The sequence below is a fragment of the Euprymna scolopes genome, chromosome 14, assembly GCF_053919585.1.
Source record: "Euprymna scolopes isolate OS-2025 chromosome 14, ASM5391958v1, whole genome shotgun sequence".
NCBI lineage: Eukaryota > Metazoa > Mollusca > Cephalopoda > Sepiida > Sepiolidae > Euprymna > Euprymna scolopes.
The window spans coordinates 150,046,239-150,062,506 of record NC_136495.1 but is presented as its reverse complement, the minus strand read 5'-3'; the positions used below and the strand labels follow the sequence as shown (position 1 = coordinate 150,062,506).

At 38.5% G+C, this 16,268-nt stretch overlaps 1 protein-coding gene across 1 annotated transcript in view; it reads left to right on the top strand.

Annotated features, from left to right (window-relative positions):
- Window positions 1–2,353: 2,353 nt before the first annotated feature.
- The window catches only part of LOC145293287 (uncharacterized), a 42,638-nt gene continuing 28,723 nt past the window's right edge, over window positions 2,354–16,268 (top strand). Inside the window, exons 1-2 of the mRNA XM_080139890.1 lie at window positions 2,354–2,534; window positions 12,404–12,483. Coding sequence (XP_079996016.1) covers window positions 2,440–2,534; window positions 12,404–12,483 — 175 coding nt within the window. The 5' untranslated portion in view covers window positions 2,354–2,439. The remainder of the gene's footprint in view (window positions 2,535–12,403; window positions 12,484–16,268) is intronic.

The window sequence follows — 16,268 nt, the reverse complement described above, 5'->3', positions numbered from 1 at the left end:
GTTGGTTTAGTTTTGGTCATAAAGCGGAGTGTTTGCTGGCTTCAACATCAAAAGCGGGCTGACTTCTCTCCTGACTGCACCAGCATGTGGTCCTCTTGGTATCTTGTTTCTCTTCTCTCTCGTTACAAAAATCCTGAGGTTTTATCTCTTCTTACCAGCTCCAACAGACATGTTGGTTGTTAAATTTTATTTTTTATCATCCCCTGTTTCCATTGGCTAATTCATTTTTATTATTTTTTTTCTTTTTGATAGGATGGATGCGTTTGTGACAGCCGATGGATAAACATCTGGTTGGGAGTTTATGAATCCCCCACACGTTCAACCTTCTTCTGATACATTTTTTCAAACTTAGAAACTTTTAAGTCCAAAAAGATGCACAATCAGAGATTAAATTGGCTGAAATCTTGTGAATATCCTGTCCGACCCATGTAGTGACAAGAAGTCACAGTGCGCGAGCCTTTTCTAGTCTTACACAAAAACATGCGTTCACATCTCAAGCCATATTACTTGTCATATACATACACACACACAAACATACGCGTGCACGTCCACACACGTACATATATTCACGTTCGCGTATATACACTCACATTCACGTGTATACACACACACGCTAACATACACACATGTAAGCACACGTACGCACACATGGGCAACGTCACTTCCCTTTTCAAAGGAAATCCACACATGCGCAAAAGACCACTGGAAACAACTATAAAAGCAAGAGCAATAAGCTGCTTCCTCCTTTTCCAACTCGCCTTGCGAGGTGAGTGGTCTATGGACCAGCCGCTGTTTCGGCAGGCGTGCCTCATGCCACTTGCTACCATCTGGGGCAAAAAGCTAACAAACAGTACGTACACTTAATACGCTTTCTCTCTCCATGAACTGGATTGACTTTCTCACTCTCTTTTTTCCCTTTTGCTTTGGTCCATCAACTAGACAACTCATCTACAACTCGTGCCTGAGAACAACTCCGCATAGCTGACTGCTAACATGGCGCACAGCTTAATTGATGCAATCCTCTCTCTTTCTCTTTCTACGTGCCGGACGGTCATTTCTTGTTCCACAACATTACTCACTTCTCTTCCCACGCGTGAACAAACGATAGTGACCCGAACGTGAGATGAACACACATTTCCTTTTCTTTCTACACCACCAGTCCCGCAACAAACGATGGTTACACCCGAACGCGGACATGAACACGTGTTATACCTAAAACATTCATTCTTTCAACAGTAAATAAACGACACATTTATCTATTCCAGCAATTGAGTCTTTGTTTCCTTCATTCCATTCGTTTCATTATTTTCTTTGTAGCGAGTTAGGGTATTTATATCTTGGTCCGCAACAACAGCATGTAGGGGTGTTTCAGGCCTAAATGTTTTTCATTATTATTCGTAGACTAACGGGGGCGCTCGGTCTCGCTTGGTCGTAAAATACACTTAAATATATTTTAATTCATGCAGATTTCTTATTTATTATGATAGAGCCAATTCTCTATTGAATATTATATTGTACCTAATATATAGTACTGATTTCAAAATTAAAAAAAATAAATAACTTGAATCGAAATCTAGAATCGAAACCAAAGCATTTAGTACTCCAGCCATGTTCCCTACTGCTTGAGCAATTGAGAGATAGATCTGGAAGATTTTAAATTAAACTACTTCAAGCTATGAATGAATTTATGCATGCGTAAAAGTAACAGAAATGTGTTGGCAAGTTGAAATGAACATTTATGCATTTGAACTTGCGGACATATTTCTATGCGTTTTATTCATCCATCCAAACAAAGATTTTAATCGCTATAAACCATCCTTGATGTATGATTACTATTTCCTGCTGATTTCCATGCTATGTGACTGCTAGTTTAAGAGTTTATCGGTTAAATATTTTCACACATACATACATTTATCGTTTTATACAGAGATGTTATAACAAAGAAGCTGAGAACAGCATTAATCTTCTCCTTCTGAGTTCTTTTTCTCCCCCCCCTCCACAATAAATAAATATATGAAAAATTGAAATAAGGGAAAATAAAATAATCAAGAATGTATTTGGTACTAGTGCACTTATTGATCCCTGCTGAAATAATAACGTTATTATTTAAAAAGCCATTCTTAACATGGGGAGGGTAGGGTGCTTTGTACCTATTTTATACTTTAACCTTACAATTGAATAAAAAAAAAACATATCATAAAACTTTAATTAAACTTGGAAATAGGATTTTTAAAAAAAATAGCACGGATCAGTAAGTGCACTAGCACCATGTGTTTAAATAAAGCTTTAGCAGGTGTTATATTTTCTAATTTTTTGTTGTTTTCATGAAATAAAATTAAAAGGATACGAAAACACCGTCACACCGTTTTTGAATCAAAATTTATAACCGCAAGTAAATGGCCACCAAAGAAAATATTTGTTCAGTCATCTTATTACACAATGGAAGTATCTAACGATGATAACAATAATAATGCAAATATTATAAATGCTCTGGGGCCGTTGGGTACACAAGTATTGGCAGGAGAAAAGTTAAGGTAAAAAAAATAGCCATTTTATTTCTCGACTGAAATTTGTTTTCTCTTTTCTTAAGATCGGTGAACGCCAAAAAACTTAAACAGTATCTGTGTTTTATGCGGCATACTCCCTGTAATATTACGAAGCTGAAATTAATCATAAAAAAGCGACTTTTAACCAAACATTACTTTCGATTTTCTAATCTGAAGATTTCAAAATTGCTTCCGAATTTTCTACAGCGACAAAAAAAAAACAAAAAAAAACGCGGCATTATGAAAACGATAGATATGTTCGACACGATGTTTCCAGTCTTATCGTTAGCGTTGAAAATTTGAATCTTGAAACCTTCAAAATGTCTGTTCGAAAGTAATTCCTGAATCGAATTGAAGTTTATGAGGCAAAATTAAATATTTTTCTAAACAAAAGATATATACTGGAGCCACTATTCTAGAAAAGAGCAGTAATGATTGATAAAAAAAATATTCTTAAAAGATTTTTATCTGATGTTGACAAGAATTGTAAAACAAATCAAAATGTACTAATATTTTTTATTTCAACCAAATAAAAAACGTGTCTGTACAAGTCACGAGCATGTTGAAAAACTGGTACTTAGTGCAGAGAGTGATCATCCGGACGTAAATAATAATGTTATTATTTAAAAAAGCCATTCTTAACATGGGGAGGGTGTTTTATACCTATTCTATACTTCAACCTTACAATTGAATAAAAAAAACATCATAAAACTTGAATTAAACTTGGAAATACGATTTAATAAAAAATAGCGCGAATCACTCTCTACTCTCTGCACTAGCACCGAAAAACGTTTATTTTTTTAAACTTGTTTATTTTTGTTTTTTTTAATAATTAAAATAAATGGGGGGGGGGGATATTCCAGAATAGCTAACAAAGCAAAAAAGAAATAAATGTCACTTGTACACTTTATAGCCGAAACTGGAGACGCCATTTTATTTCACGCACCTGCAGGGGAAATCATTATTTTTAAACTATGGCCGAAGCATGAAATAAATAACAAAAAAAAAAAAATTAAACTGGAGAACGATTGCTTCTGGAAAGAATAAATTGACCTAAAATTAACATTTATTACTTTATTTAATGTTTAAAATTATTTATTTGTTCGAAAAAAAGAACAAAACAAAAAACAAAACAAACTATTTTATAAAAATTCAATATTGCTTTTGCAAACTTTTCAATAAATGTTTTTAGAATTATATTTTGATAAATTTTTATACAATAAATGTTTTGGTTTTCAAATGGCGTTCGTCCAGTTTAAACAATTATGAATATGTCATTTAATTTTCTGTTTTTAATAAAAAAAAAAATATGTTTCATGAAAATCTTTTCCGTTTTCATTAATTAAATCAAAACATTTCCAATGAAACAATTGTGGATAATTATGTTCTCTTTCACTTTCTTTATTTACATAGTCCTTCCATAGTCCTTTCCGGAAGTTTAATCTTTTTGTTATTTATTTCTAACTTTGGCCATAGTTTAAAATACTGGTTTTTCCCTTAGATTTGGACAGCAGGTGCGTGAAATAAAATGGCGTCTCCAATTTCGGCGATAAAGTGTAGAAGCGCCAAATAAATACCCAATAAATAAATGTTCCCAAAAGTTACTCTTCTACCTACCTGCATAAGATTTTTGTGTTTGAACTTATTTTAACGGGTTTTGTTTTTTAGTTAAAAAGTAATCAGTGTTAATTGAGTTAAAACGAAAAACAAAATGGCTTCATTTGAGCCTCCATAATCGTCCAAAAATCGAAAAATAAATAATTTTTTTTTTTTTTTTTTTTTTTTTTTTTACAAAGGAGTGGCCACTCGAGGATAAGGGTTAATGAGTGTACAGTAGTTGTGAGATATTTTATCTCACCTGTTTTTGCCCCAAGACTTTGGCAAAAAATTAACATAACAATTGCAACAACACATAACTCTAAAATTCGACACAAATTTTATTCATTCTTCATTGCAAAAAGGAAATGACTGATTTGCCTCTGAATAGAACTGGTAACAACCTTGAAAGGTAATCTTTTATCTTCATCAGGAACTGGTATTCGGGTTCAGCACTGTTCGAAGATTGGATTAATTACAGCCGTTGAAGGGATTGCCTTATGAAAAGATTCAATTCTTGATTTGAGTCAACATTACAGAAGTTCACAATTAATGTTCATTTAAAGGAAAAGTCATTAACGACAGGTTGATAATTCTGATCTTCAGAAAGTCCCTGGGTGACATATATGACAATAACTTAACCTAATTATTTAGGCTTTAAAATAAAGTCTCAAGGAGACAAAAAGTTAGAGGCATCCAAATGCCTCATATTCAGAGAGAGTTGAGTTCCATCGTTCTGGTTCGGCTGTTTTACTGGAACTGTTTGTAAAGAGAAAAAGCATTGAAAAGGCATTCACGTATGTGGAGACTTCAATGTTCACTATGTGGAATGGTTAACCCACTCAAACAAGATTGATGAGGGGAGATTCTGTCATGATTTCTCCATTGCTTATGACCTCACTCAGATTGTTCACAAACCCACCCGTGTGCCCGACACTGACAGCCAGTATGCGAGTCTCCTAGACCTTTTTCTCACAACTTGCCTTGAACTATGTTCAGTTTCCATTCTATCTCCACTTGGATCTTCCGACCACTCTGTTGTATCAATTAAGATAAAAATGAAATGTAATGTCTTCAGATGTACCTCTCCATCGTACAGTATATATCGATATACTGTATGATGGAGAGGTACACTATGGCTGACTGGGTTAGCTTTCGTACATTTATATCAGATCTATCTCTGCGTTCCATGTTTAAAAAGGATGTGTCCTCTATAGTGTCATGGTTAATTGTAGGTATAGACCGTTTCATGTCCTCGAAAAGTTCCAGCAAAAATCTAACGGCCAGCCATGGTTCTCTCCAGAATGTGCTGCTGCCATTTGCGCACAAAAATCACTTTTTCCATTGCTTCCAATGTAATAGATGCATTGAGACTAAAGCTGCTTTCAGGACTGCCAGCAACCATTGTAAGAAAGTAATAAAGAATGCAAGAGAGTTGGCAAATAGCAAACAGGATCCTGAACAGAAGCGTGTGTTCTATCCCAACTATCATCAATGGACCTGAGGTAATCTCAACATCAGACAAAGCCAAACTCTTTGCCAAGAACTTTGCAGCTAATTCCACCCTTTGCGACCTAGGCCACCAACCCCAATATTTCCTCCTGTATCAGAAAACACATGTGATATACAAATATCTGTACGTGATGTTGCCAAGCTAATCAAAAACCTTGATTCCAGTAAAGCATCTGGCCCTGACGGTATTCCAATTATAGTACTCAAAAAAACTTCAACCATAACTAGCACCCATATTTACAAAACTGTTTAAACGTTGTCTTAAGGAAAATTGCTTCCCATCACCCTGGAAAAATCTCATCAGTATGCCCTGTATTTAAGAATTCAGGTGATTGCTCATCTCCCTCACAGTACAGGCCAATAAGTCACCTGTGCGTTATGAGTAAGTTGCTGGAATCTGTGTTAAATAGAGAAGTAGTCAACCATCTCAGCAAAAATAACCTTCTTAGTGACACAGAATATGGTTTCCGTTCTGCTAGATCTACAGCAGATGTGCTTACAGTTATATCTCATACGATTAGCGAATCTCTCGACAGAGGCAACCTTTCTAGGGCAATTGCTCTTGACATATCGAAGGCCTTTGATAGAGTATGGCATAAAGGTTTACTTCACAAAATCTCCAACTATGGTAACTACATGATGTTGCTCTTCAGAAACCACTCTTCTATTTCATGTATTTCCAGATGCTGAGATGCTAATTGATTAATAAAGAACATTGACTTAAGAGTTGAAGCTCATCTATGATTATAGCACCTTGCTATCGAGCCGCTTGACTTCTTCCTCATCACAAGTCTCAAGCCAACAATGCCTGACATTCATGCCCCGCCCCAGACTGCGAGACCACCTGGTCAGATGACATCCCACCGAATGTCCTGCTCAGCTTAATTGACCTTCACACCCGCACAGTCCATCTGGTTGGCCAGACCACACATTCAGCTCCCGCCGCCAGTGCACCTAAAGCAGAGAGGGTAAAACGGCCGATCGTCACAGCAGGTGGCACCAGCGAGGAATAGTCCTACTTCAAGCTGTGCTGGACAGAGTACAAGGTTGCGACTCGGCTCACTGGCATGGACATCGCACACCAACTCCTCGAATGCTGCGAAGACAGTCTTCGAAAGGACCTCACACGGACTTTTGGCACCCTGACAATCAAGGACGAAAAGACCATACTCGGGAACATCAAAAGCCTCTCAGTCCGCCAAGAGAACATCATGGTTGCTCTCGTGTCCAACTTCAACAGACTCGCCAGGACCGTGATGAGCCTGTGAGGATGTACGCCGCCCGCCTCCGCGGACAGGTCGGCGCCTGTAACTTCAAGAAGACATGCACGTGTGCCCTGGAGGTCGATTTCAGCGACATCATGATCCGGGACACCCTCATTCGTGGACTGGAAGATGAAGACATCAGATTAGATGTCCTCGGCCAGGCAAAACAGCACGTGAGCCTAGAAGACATCCTACAGTTCATCAAGGCCAAAGAGAGCAGCAAGCCGCTTACCTGAGACTCCTACCTCAGTTACAGCTGCCGCAGCGAGCACGTACAAGCGTCGCAACAAACCGAAAATGGCTCGTGACACCACCAAAGATACCAAGCTTTGTGATTACCGTGGCACCACAGGCCATGAGCGAACCAGACAGGAGCGCATGCAGAAATACCCGGCATATAATCACACATGCACCGAATGCAGAATACTTCACCACTTAGAAGACGTATACCGACAGACACGTCAAAAGTCACCCCTTGCTGGAACAGCGCCAACCCCAGATGATGCCACTGTCATCTTTAACACCTTGTGCCCGATCGCCAACATCCCTTCTGCGGCAATTGATGCCATAAAGCTCGACCACCATATATACAATGAGTTTTGCGACGTATGGGAGCGGCGGCCTTCTGACCTCCAGCCTTGCATTGACGTGAGAGTTAGCGCCACCCCATCTAATGCACACGCTCTCGGACTCCCGACACTAGAGACCATCCCTTTGCGCACCACCCCCTTCAAAGCCTTGGCTGACACCGTCTGCCAGTCCTTGGCCTGCACAACACTTTTCTTGAAACTAGGGCTGGAAAAGAGACATCTGCATCCAGTTCACATGAAGATGACTACTGCCAATAATCGTGGGATTGACATCACAGGCGCCACGATTCTAAGAATCTCTGGGACATCCCTGTCCGGAAAAGCCTTGGAAGCAAGACAAATTGTCTACTTCTCTGACTCAACAGACAAACTGCTTTTGTCGAAGGAAGCATGTGTCGCCCTCGGGATGATACCAATCAGCTTCCCCACGATACCCGTACCTGTGCACTGGCAAGCCAAGGTAAAAGCTGACTTGGACCAGGACGTTCAGCTCGGTGTGATAGAGCCTGTTCCAATCAGCTCCTCGGTCACCTGGTGCTACAAAATGGTGGTCTGCCCAAAGAAGTCTGGCAAACCTCGACGGACAGTTGACCTACAACCCTTTAACCGTAACGCCACTAGAGAGACCCACCATACCCAGTCACACTTCCATCAAGCCAGGATCATACCTCCGCATACTTGCAAAACAGTATCCGACGCTTGGAATGGCTATCATAGCGTTGCTCTCCACGAGGACGACCACCACCTTACCACGTTCCTTACGCCTTGGGGTCGTTACCGCTACCGTATCACACCACAGGGCTACATCGCGTCTGGGGATGGCTACAGTCGTCGCTTTGATGAAATCGTATCCCACATCACACGGAAAACCAAATGTGTGGATGACACCTTCATGTGGTCAGACTCGATTGAAGATGCATTCTTCCAAGCAGTTGAATGGCTCCACACCTGTGGCAACAATGGCATAATCCTGAACCCGAACAAATTCGTTTTTGCCAAGACCCACATGACATTTGCTGGCTTAGAGATCACCCCAACCACAGTACGTCCATGTTCCCGGTACTTAGAGGCGATCCAGGATTTCCTTGCTCCTCGCAACATCACAGATGTCCGCAGCTGGTTCGGACTCATCAATCAGCCTGAAGCCATTCCACACACTGCTGAAACCTGGCAACCCATTCCAATGGACAAGCTCATTGAATCAAATTTTTGAGGAGTCTAAAGCCATCATAATCAGTGAAATTCAAAAGGGGGTAGATATATTCGACAAGACGAAGCCAAGCTGCCTGGCGACCGATTGGAGCAGGGATGGTATGGGCTTTTGGCTCTTCCAGAAGCACTATGATTGCTCATCCCCCAGGTTGTTGTGCTGCAGAACAGGCTGGAAGATCACACTGGTTGGTAGTCGCTTCACGTCGGGGGCAGAATCCCGTTACGCCCCAGTAGAGGAAGAGGCGCTCGTCGTAGTAGACGCTCTGGACAAATGTCAACACTTCGTGTTGGGATGCTCCGACCTGATCATCGCAGTGGACCACAAGCCCCTCCTGAAGATATTCACCGACCGCTCTCTCGACGACATCTCAAACCCAATGTTGCGCAATCTGAAGGAAAGATCATTCCGCTATTGATTCAAGATGTACATCCCAGGTGCTCGCCATGCCGCAGCTGATGGCATATTTATACACCCTGTCACGAGGCAACTCAACTCATGCTACCTGATGACATGGATGACACAGCTCTAGTAACGTCTCGGCAGGGTCGAGTCGACTGCTCACTACCATACCTGCCACATGACGTCCTGGCCACAATCCACACCCAAACCGAAGACACTTTGGACTCTAGCATCTGCTCCCAGACAGCTATCACCAATGTCAAAGAGATCAAATCGATCACATGGGATGATGTTCGCGTCACCACATCCAGCGATGCATCCATGATCAGGTTAATAGAAGCTATCTACCAGGGCTTCCCTTATCACCCAACAGATCTCCCTGATGACATCCGACCCTACCATCAATTCCGAGAATACCTCTCGGAGTTCGATGGGGTATGCCTTTACAAGGACCGAATCATCATCCCGCCAACTCTCCGCAACCAGGTGCTCCAGACGCTGCACTCTTCTCACCAGGGTGTAGCTACCATGTGCTCACGTGCGGAGTCGTCATTCTTCTGGCCAGGAATGACCTCTGCTATCACCAAAATGCACTCTCGCTGCTCTCCATGCAATCGGATATCTCTGTCGAACCCAAGCCAACCACCAACTCCTCTGGCTCTACCCGAATACCCGTTCCAGTGTATTGCCACAGACTACTTCATATTCCATGGAAAACACTACCTTGTCATCATTGACATGTACAGCAACTGGCCGATAGTCAAGCAGGCGGTCAACGGTTCTAAGGGACTCATTTCAGCACTACGTTGGTATCAGTGATGAAATAACATTAGACGGAGGACCTGAGTTCACTGCTCACAACACGCGTGATTTCCTTTACAATTGGGGCGTTCGCCACCGGATTTCATCCGTCGCATTCCGGAAATTCCGACGGAAATACATACCAGTCCTGAGGCTATCCGGACCAACGCCTGCGTCCCACAGCCCCAGCAGTGCAACTGAACAGCCACAGCCAAACCAACTAACACCGCTGACTAACACACCTTCCGAGCCTCCCGAGCAAAAGGAACACCCAGCAGATACAACTGTCATGCTTTCCCAACCCTGACCCAGCATTTGTTCAGCCAGCCCCCGTGACTACGGAGAAACTAGCAGCCGAGCACAAACAGAAGATCCCTATGGCTCTTTGGAATCTGATGCCACACAACACCCCCGTCCTACAGGAACGCCAGGTGTCTCAGCCTGACCCAGACACCGCACAGGAGCCAGTGGACGCGTTGCCTCTACATCGGTCAACCTACCTCTCACACCCACCTGCCCGACTGAGTGTAGAGTGAAACAGACTTTAAATCTCTAAATCTACTTTATGTACGAACAGATTTTATTAAGTTCTCATGCCCAGCTGGACCATTCGCATTGAGCTTAACTGATTACCTGGAAATCTTATAACACTCATACTCGTCTTTATGTCTTAAAGACTGGGGGGGGGGCATACAAGATGTTGTTCTTCAGAAGCCACTCTTCTATTTCATGTATTTCCAGATGCTGTAATCAATGGTTAATAAAGAAGATTCACTAAAGAGTTGAAGCTCATCTAGTATAGCTGGAAATGTCTTCTCAATTAGTAAATCATTTCTCTCTGATAGGTTCATAAAAGTAGTAGTTGATGGGCAGAAATCAGAAGCTCACAGTATTAATGCTGGAATCCCTTATGGGTCCATCCTGGGCCCAACTCTTTTCCTGAGCTACATTAATGATCTTCCAAATCACATCCTTACATCATTCGTAGACATTTATGCTGATGACACTACCATCTATAGTAACACATCTAAGACTGTAAACAACCAAGTTCTCTCCGATTCTCTCTCCTCTGATCTTGAGCACGTGGTGCAATGGGGAAAGGAGTGGCTGGTTACTTTTAATGCATCTAAAGCCAAGCTTTTATCTTTACATCATCAACGCTCTGATCCCCATCTGGTATCAATTGAAATGAATGGCTCTCGTCTTGGGGAAGCCTCATGTTTTGACAGGCTTCTGGGCTTGACCTTTACTCCTGATCTGAAATGGAATACATACATCAAATCTGTTGCCAAGGTCGCTGGAAAAATGGTGGGATCCTTCTATCAATCCAGTAGATATCTCACTGCTGATGCAATTCTCTATCTATATAAGAGCCAGGTACGTCCAAGGATGGAGTACTGTTGCCACATCTGGGCAGGAGCTGCTAGAAAGTGATAGAGTTCAAAAAAGACTTTGTAGCCTCGTAGATGTCTTTTTCTCTTCCCTGGAACCTCTATCTCACAGAAGAGATGTTGCAAGTTTGTCTCTGCTTTATCGTTATTTCATGGCAATTGCTCGACTGAGCTTCAATCTATGGTCCCCCTCACCAAACTTTCACAAGAAACGCTCATCTAGCTAAAAACACTATCAAAAATGTCTCCCCCCCCCCACTCTTTATCTGTGCCTAAACCTAAACGTAGATTCCATGAACAAAGCTTCTTTCTTAGAAGTGCACACCTGTGGAACTGTCTTCCGTTTTCTTGCTTTCCAGCTGACTACAATCTGATTGTCTTCAAGTCCAACGTAAACAAGTTTTTGATGAGCCGTTCCACTTAAGTTAACAAATTTACCAAATTTCCATTACTAACAATTACTATATTGTCCAGTTGACTACTGTACACTCTTAACCCTTATCCTCGAGTGGTCTCTGGGGCCTTGATAAGTGGTGATGCCTATGTAAAAAAAAAAAGGTCTAATTTTCACAAACTCAAATTAAATTAGGCCCTGTTTTGACAATAATATATCCAATGTTGTCTCCCAAGTGATCTATTGTGTCTGGTTTATCAGTGTATACGTAGGACTTTATATATAGTGTATACATAGGACTTTATATACCCCAAAATAAAATAATCTAATGGAGTTAAATCACACGAACGAGGTGGCTAGTTGACAAGTCCATTTTGTGAAATTATTTGTTCATCAAATGTTTCTCTCAGTAAACAGAAATAAAGTTGTGCAATTTATAAATGCTCCTTGGATGTCAGTCTCTTGATGATGAATTGCCAAACCAAGCTGAACTTAAAATAGCTTATAGTTATAGTAAATCTGCAGTTAAAGAAAATAGAGTTGTCAATTTAAAGTTTGCCGCCTCTAAAAACCGTACCCTATATTATAAAGTAAAAGATGAGGGAGACAGTGTGAGGTCTTTTAATGACGCATCTACTGAAATAAATATATTTCACTTTACTGAAGGGAATTCTTTCTCTTTTTACCTTTTTCAAGTCACAAGACCTGGCGAAATGTTTTGAAGAAGTTAAAACGAAAATTGAAACGAAGGAAAGCTGCTCAAGAACAAGAAAAATGTAAGTAAATAAAACAAGCAATTCTTGTTCAAAATTCCTCCTATATCAAAAGAAGAAAAATCTGTATGATATACATACCCGTGACAAAGAAAAAATAGCATATTCCAAAAATCTGTTAAATTGATCAAGTAGTTTTATTCTTCTTCTGAAGAAAATCATTTTTAAGCGATTAATGGGAATTCACATTGCAACATAATTCTAGCAAGTTTGAATTAAGTTATCTCCCTTTGTTTTCTGTGGATTTTTTTTTCCAAAACTCTTTAGTTACTCATAAAATTTGATTTTCTTATTTAATAATAAAACTTCTTGATCAATTTACATGATTTTTGAAATATGATATTTTCGTTTTGTCATGGGTACATACATCATATAGTTTTGTAAAAATTTGTGCAAGGAATCAGAATATGCAACTGAAAATCTCAAGAATTTAATGGTGTCCAAATAATCTGCAGTAAATGTGCATAAATATGCTGCAATTTCTTAAAAATACCATGTATTCATTAACAGAAAAGAAGCGTAGTGTTAAGAGAGTCTTTGTGCAATTATGGGAGAATGGGGAGGTTTTCCATTCTTATTTTGGGTTAGGGCTAAGGGAAATTATGTGTGAACATCCTGAAGACTTGACAGAAACAAAACAATTTTAGAATTTAGAATGAGGGTTAGTTTCCCAAATTGAATGTAAAATAATTCACCATGTCAAGGTCATTGTAGCGTTTTAGGACAGTTAACCAAGTTATTTTTATGAGAGATAAATCATGTGCATTTTTAAGGAAGGATCTTTTTTTTTTTTTTTTAAAGACGCTTATGTAGTGTACAGAGGAATTTTGTTTGATGGAGAGCTTGCCACTGGGACTTAGTGTTATTGTTAAGGCTAAAGAAGATTTTAGGAGGAGGCTTCCCACTCATACCTAGGGTTAAAGGTAGGATTAAGGGAGTTTTTGTTAAAGAGGCATTTGACACTCATATTAATGGTTACTCGTTCATAACTATTGGCTTTTGAAAATGTTATAGCTTAGATTTTGAACATCAAATTACTTTTAAATATGCAAACTTAGGAAAATGAGGGATGTGAAACTTTTCAAGAATTAATGTGAAACTTTTCAAGAATTAAGACAAGTGACATCAATCTAATAGAAAAAGTGACGTTTTGGAAAAGTATCAAGTATTTTTTGCCCACTTATTTAAATATTAAAAAAGAAAAAAAATTGCTAAAGCTGAAAAATCGTTCACAAATTTTGAATGAATTTGATTTTTATTTTCAATTACATTTTGTGTCCTTTTTTTTCTACCGAGTGATACATTATTTCATTTTAAACTTTCCAGTTTAAAGTGTTTTTTATTTCTTAATTTCACTAAAAAACTAGAAATATTGATTTCTTTTTTATATATATATAATCTGGTAGATTAGTGTCGATTCAATAATAATTCGCTGAAAAAATTGAAAATAAAAAATAAATAGGGGGCTATACCGCTTGTACACGTGAACAAAAAAATCATTTCACATTCTCGGTTGTTCAAAGCAAAGCACTGTTTAATTCACTGCTAAAAACTAATGCAAAACAGATAAAAATACACACAAGTGATACATTTTCTTGTCTTTTCAACCATATAAGTATTTTTAAAAAGTTGACTAGAAATATGCGAGGAATTGCAAGTTGGACAAAGTTGATTATGCTGGACTGGTTGGGATTGTGTTCATATTCTGATAACTGAATCGCTCTAATTAAACGAAGTAAACATGTAAAAATATTTTTTTATATTCATATTTTCAGTTATTTAAAAATATAGTTCTGGAATAAAAATAAAAAAATATAAAATAAACGTCTGTTTACAGCCGTGCTGTTGCTGCTGCTACTAATATTACAAAACAGTTTTGCATTGAAAGTCAGAAAAGATTTTTTTCCAAATATCATGATTTTAAATTGCTAGCTACCACAAGCAAAAACGACATACAATTATACTTTTAATGGATAAAAGCAGTAAAAAGATTGTTTTATTTACTGGTGGGTGTCCTAAGAAAATTTTTTTTTCAAAATTTTCAATACTCGTCATGTTGAAGTCTTTTTTTTTTTTTTTTTTTTTTTAACACAATAAAAAAAAATTCAGTGATCAAAAGTATTTTGGACATTCCAAACTATTAGAAGTGACGCCTCTTCTGTTTAATTTCCAAATTTCATGACAAAATTCTTAATACAAATGTGGTACAAGCAGTTACAAATCAGGGAGGGTCTTTACAATACTTTACCGAAAACACTGTTTTATGATCACATTTTTATCATTTTATTTGCCTAAAACTCTTAAAATATAATGTATGTTATTATTTATGAATTCATTTGAAAGTATATTCATTTCTAAACAAAGCGGTGGTATTTTGAGGATTTTCTTTCTGGCTCGTTTCTTGTTGCACTTTTACATTTATTATCTACAAACCTCTGTATGCATCACTTTTCTGATCTAGTTGGATCACAATTATTTAAAATTAATTGTTTCTGAATTTTTAAGATGAGGAATGATGATTTGGATTATTGCAGATAAATGGCATAACGCATAAAGTAAAAAGTAAAATTCAGGTAGTAATGACTAAACTGCGAATAGGTCACACTCATGCCATTCACTCACATCTACTAAAAGGAGAAGAGGTACTTATTTGCATAATGTGTCAGGAGCCCTACACAGTACATCATATACTGACGGGCTGTATAGACTTTAAATGGGGCCTAAGGAAGCGTTATAAGGAGAATAATGTAAGGGAAATATTTAACAAAATCGATCCAAAAAAAATGATTGAATTCCTGAAAGAGATTAAAATATACAACAAAATATAACCAAAGATCCCACAAGAAAAGACCAAAATCAACTAACCACCATCTAACACATTACAATTAATGTTTCGGTATTAAATAACCCAAAAGTGGTTAATATGCCGTAAAACAAGCAAACAGTAAAATTCAATTGTAGGTGACACTCTTTTAAAGTTTGAAGGTACAATCCTTAGTGCGGGTGGTACTTAATTACGAATTAATTAAGACTTGGCTGATGGAACAAGAGCAAGCTACCTCTGTAGATTAAATAAAGAGTTCTGTATAGATTCCTGAGTTTGACAAAAAGATATCCAAGTTTACTAAGATACCCTTGTACCTGTTTTAGAAGTATGAATGGAACATGCTCTGATAAACTTATAGCACTTGTGTCTCCTCGGCATAAATACCCCAACTAATTTGACAAACAACAAAATTCCCCCTCCTCACTTCACTGTAGAGGCTGGAAAGCCTTTTACTCTCATAGTTTCTTCCCTCAAACTGCTAGACTTTGAAATTCCATCCCTGTTTCCTGCTTCCCTGACGGTTCTTACATGTTGAAATTTAAATTTAATGTAGACAGACATCTTGCTTCTCAACTCCATACATAATGTCCTTGTAGATATGGCCTCAAATAGCACCCCCTTACGTCAAATTGGTAATATACCTTGTTTAGTGTGAATAAGAGTTTTAAAAACATTTTTTTTTTAAGCTTAGCGCTTTCATTGTTTAAAACATTGTAAGAATAACATTTAAGATGGGAACAGTATTCCAAATAATTCAATTAATAATTGTTCATCTTTGGGTTTGCAATATCATTTTCATCACTAATCACATTCCTGTTCATAATATACAATAACTGGATGCCTGGCGTTGCCCGGTCGTACAATATGCTTAAACATATTTTAATTTTATGCAGATTGCATATATATTATTATAGAATCAATCCTCTATTATATATTATAAGGGATAGTTTGCCTGGTGGAC